The 2,500-nt window shown below is 54.8% G+C and overlaps 1 protein-coding gene across 11 annotated transcripts in view; it reads right to left on the bottom strand.

The window, feature by feature from the left end:
- Positions 1–2,500, bottom strand: part of Unc13a (unc-13 homolog A) — a 49,985-nt gene that overhangs the window by 25,328 nt on the left and 22,157 nt on the right. For all 11 annotated transcript variants that reach the window (XM_026777723.1, XM_026777728.1, XM_026777726.1 and 8 more), the window contains 4 exons: positions 2,019–2,182; positions 1,221–1,371; positions 542–610; positions 244–333 (listed from right to left, as the gene is read on the bottom strand). In XM_026777723.1, the coding sequence (XP_026633524.1) occupies positions 244–333; positions 542–610; positions 1,221–1,371; positions 2,019–2,182 (474 nt within the window). The remainder of the gene's footprint in view (positions 1–243; positions 334–541; positions 611–1,220; positions 1,372–2,018; positions 2,183–2,500) is intronic.

Below are 2,500 nucleotides of genomic sequence, written 5' to 3'. Positions count from 1 at the left end.
ATTCCCCACCGCACCCCAACTTCAGGTAATTTGGCTTCCGGACAAGTCAGGACACCTTTCCCTCCAGGGCTGAGCTGTCCTATTGTGGCCCCAGCCTCCAGAACTGTCCTATTGCAGCTCTAAGTATAGCTTGACTTCCTGAGAGGTCAGGATAAATCTTTGCAGCTCCAGAGCTGCACAGACCACTAGGATTCTTCACAAGACTGTGTGAGGACAGGCAGGGCCTGCCTGCGGGACACCCACCTTCATCCGGAAGAACGTGATGCTGGTGAGGAGGTCCACCGTGGACTTGAGGTCCTGCAGCCGCTCGGGGCTGCTGGCTGGAAAGTTGTTCTGTTGGCATCAGGTGTGTGATGAGAGACTAGGGACAGTGGGACACGGTGACAGCCCCCAGTGTCAGCACACTGGGTCAGGGATGTCCACATAGGGACACAGGAGCTTGTGCAGGCTGCACTGGGTCCCCAGGCCCTCTCCTCTGGGTGACTGCCTCCCAGGGACACAAGTTTCAGGGGTGGAAGACTTGGGCACAAGAGCCTCTCACCCGGTACATGGACAGGTCGATCCTCAGGGAGTTGTGTAGCTGATCCAGAAGCTTCACGAAGCGTTCTTTCTAAGTGAAGATGAAGGAGGGTGGAGGTGGGGCTGGGGGTCTCACTGAACATTGGTTGAGAATCTGAGTGCATGACCACCCAGCCAACCCCCATTTCTTCTAGGTTGTTCTTTAAAGATTCATTTTGTATATGAGTGCTCAATCTGCATGTTTGCCTGCATGGCAGAAGAGGGCATCAGCTCCCATCATATTTGTTGTGAGTCACCATGTGGGTGCTGAACTAGTGCCTCTAGAAGAGCAGCCAGTGCTCTTAACTGCTGAATCATTTCTCCAGCCCCTCTTTCTAGTTTTTTGGCACAGAGTCCCTGTGTCCCAGGCTGAGCTGGACCTGGAAATCCTCCTGCATCAGCCTCCTGAGAGCTGGGATGACAAACAGGTATGTCACCATGCTCGCTTTGCCTGGTGCTGGGGATGGAGACCAGAGCCTCATCCATCCTAGGCAAGCTCTGAGCTACCGGCGCTCCTCCCACTGTCCCACTACACACAAGCACTCCGCCCGCTCCTAACGTCTGATTCCATCCTCACAGCCAAGCACACTGAGGTTCTAAGGCAGATAGGCACGGGGCAGAGGCACACAGGAATTGTGTCCAGCCCTGCCCCTGAGACTGACCCCAAAGTTGGAGGCGGCGAAGCGGTCGGAGGCAGACACGTTGGTGGAGGCGGTAGTGTGTGCGTAGTAGGCATTGATGTTGGCAAGCAGAGTGCTCATGACAGCGGGTACCCCAGGGCACATGTACTTGGAGGAGAGGCAGGCAAAGTGGCTGGCAGGTGAAAGCAGGATGCACTGAGTCTGGGAACCAAGACTGTGGGGTCCCTAGAACTCCAAGACACCACCTGGGAGTCAGCTCCTCTTCCCACAGTTCCTCCTTGGCCTGGCTATGCCCTTAGAGTCCAGGTAATATCTGTGCCCTTTCTTCCATGGTTTTTTTTTTTTTTTTTGGTTTTTTGGGAAGGGGTTTCCCCTCCTGTGGCTTTGGAGCCTGTCCTGGAACTAGCTCTGTAGACCAGGCTGGTCTCGAACTCACAGAGATCCGCCTGCCTCTGCCTCCCGAGTTCTGGGATTACAGGCGTGCGCCACCACCGCCCGGCTCTTCCATGTTTTTTAATTTAACTTTTGAGACAGGGTCTCATATATCCCAGGCTGGATTAAAACTCAATAGGTAGCCATGAATGACTCTGAGTTCCTGATCCTTCTGTTTCAGTCCCAAGAGCTGATGCCTCAGGAATGGGCCATTTCCTGGCCCTTCTCCATCGGTTTGCCTGGGGCACCACATCTCTCTACCTCTCTCCGACTCCCTGGCCACACCTTCCAATAGAGGCATCTTGATAACTGCCAGAGATACGAGACACTCCCCTCCCCAGATCTCCAGTGTCGCCCGAGACACCCGCCCACCCACTGTGCCCTCACGTCATGGCTTGGTAGATGGACTCCACGCCATAGCGCATGGCAAACTCGTCCACGATCTCCTGGGCCGTCTCATCATAGTAAACTTTCCAGGCATCGTCACCTTTGGCATCAGGGATCTTCACCACACCATTGTTCTGCACATCCGTCACAAAGTGGAACAGGTTCTGCATCAGAGACACAGGATACCAGGAATGAGGAGGAGCCCAGAGGACAAATTCACTTAACCCATCCTTCCAGTCACTCAACCATGTGCTGGCACCATCCTCCTCCTCATCACCAGGTTTCACATTTACACCCATCTACCCACACACCCATCTGCTCATCCATCCATCCATACCCCACCTATCAACCCATCCATCCTTCCATCCATCCATCCACCCACCCACCCATCCATCTACCCACCCACTAACCCACCCATCCATCCACCCATCCATCCACCCACCCATCCACCCACTCACCCACCCATCCACCCACTCACCGAC

This window comes from Microtus ochrogaster, unplaced genomic scaffold, assembly GCF_000317375.1.
Source record: "Microtus ochrogaster isolate Prairie Vole_2 unplaced genomic scaffold, MicOch1.0 UNK81, whole genome shotgun sequence".
Lineage (NCBI taxonomy): Eukaryota > Metazoa > Chordata > Mammalia > Rodentia > Cricetidae > Microtus > Microtus ochrogaster.
This window is presented reverse-complemented; position numbering and strand designations above follow the sequence as displayed.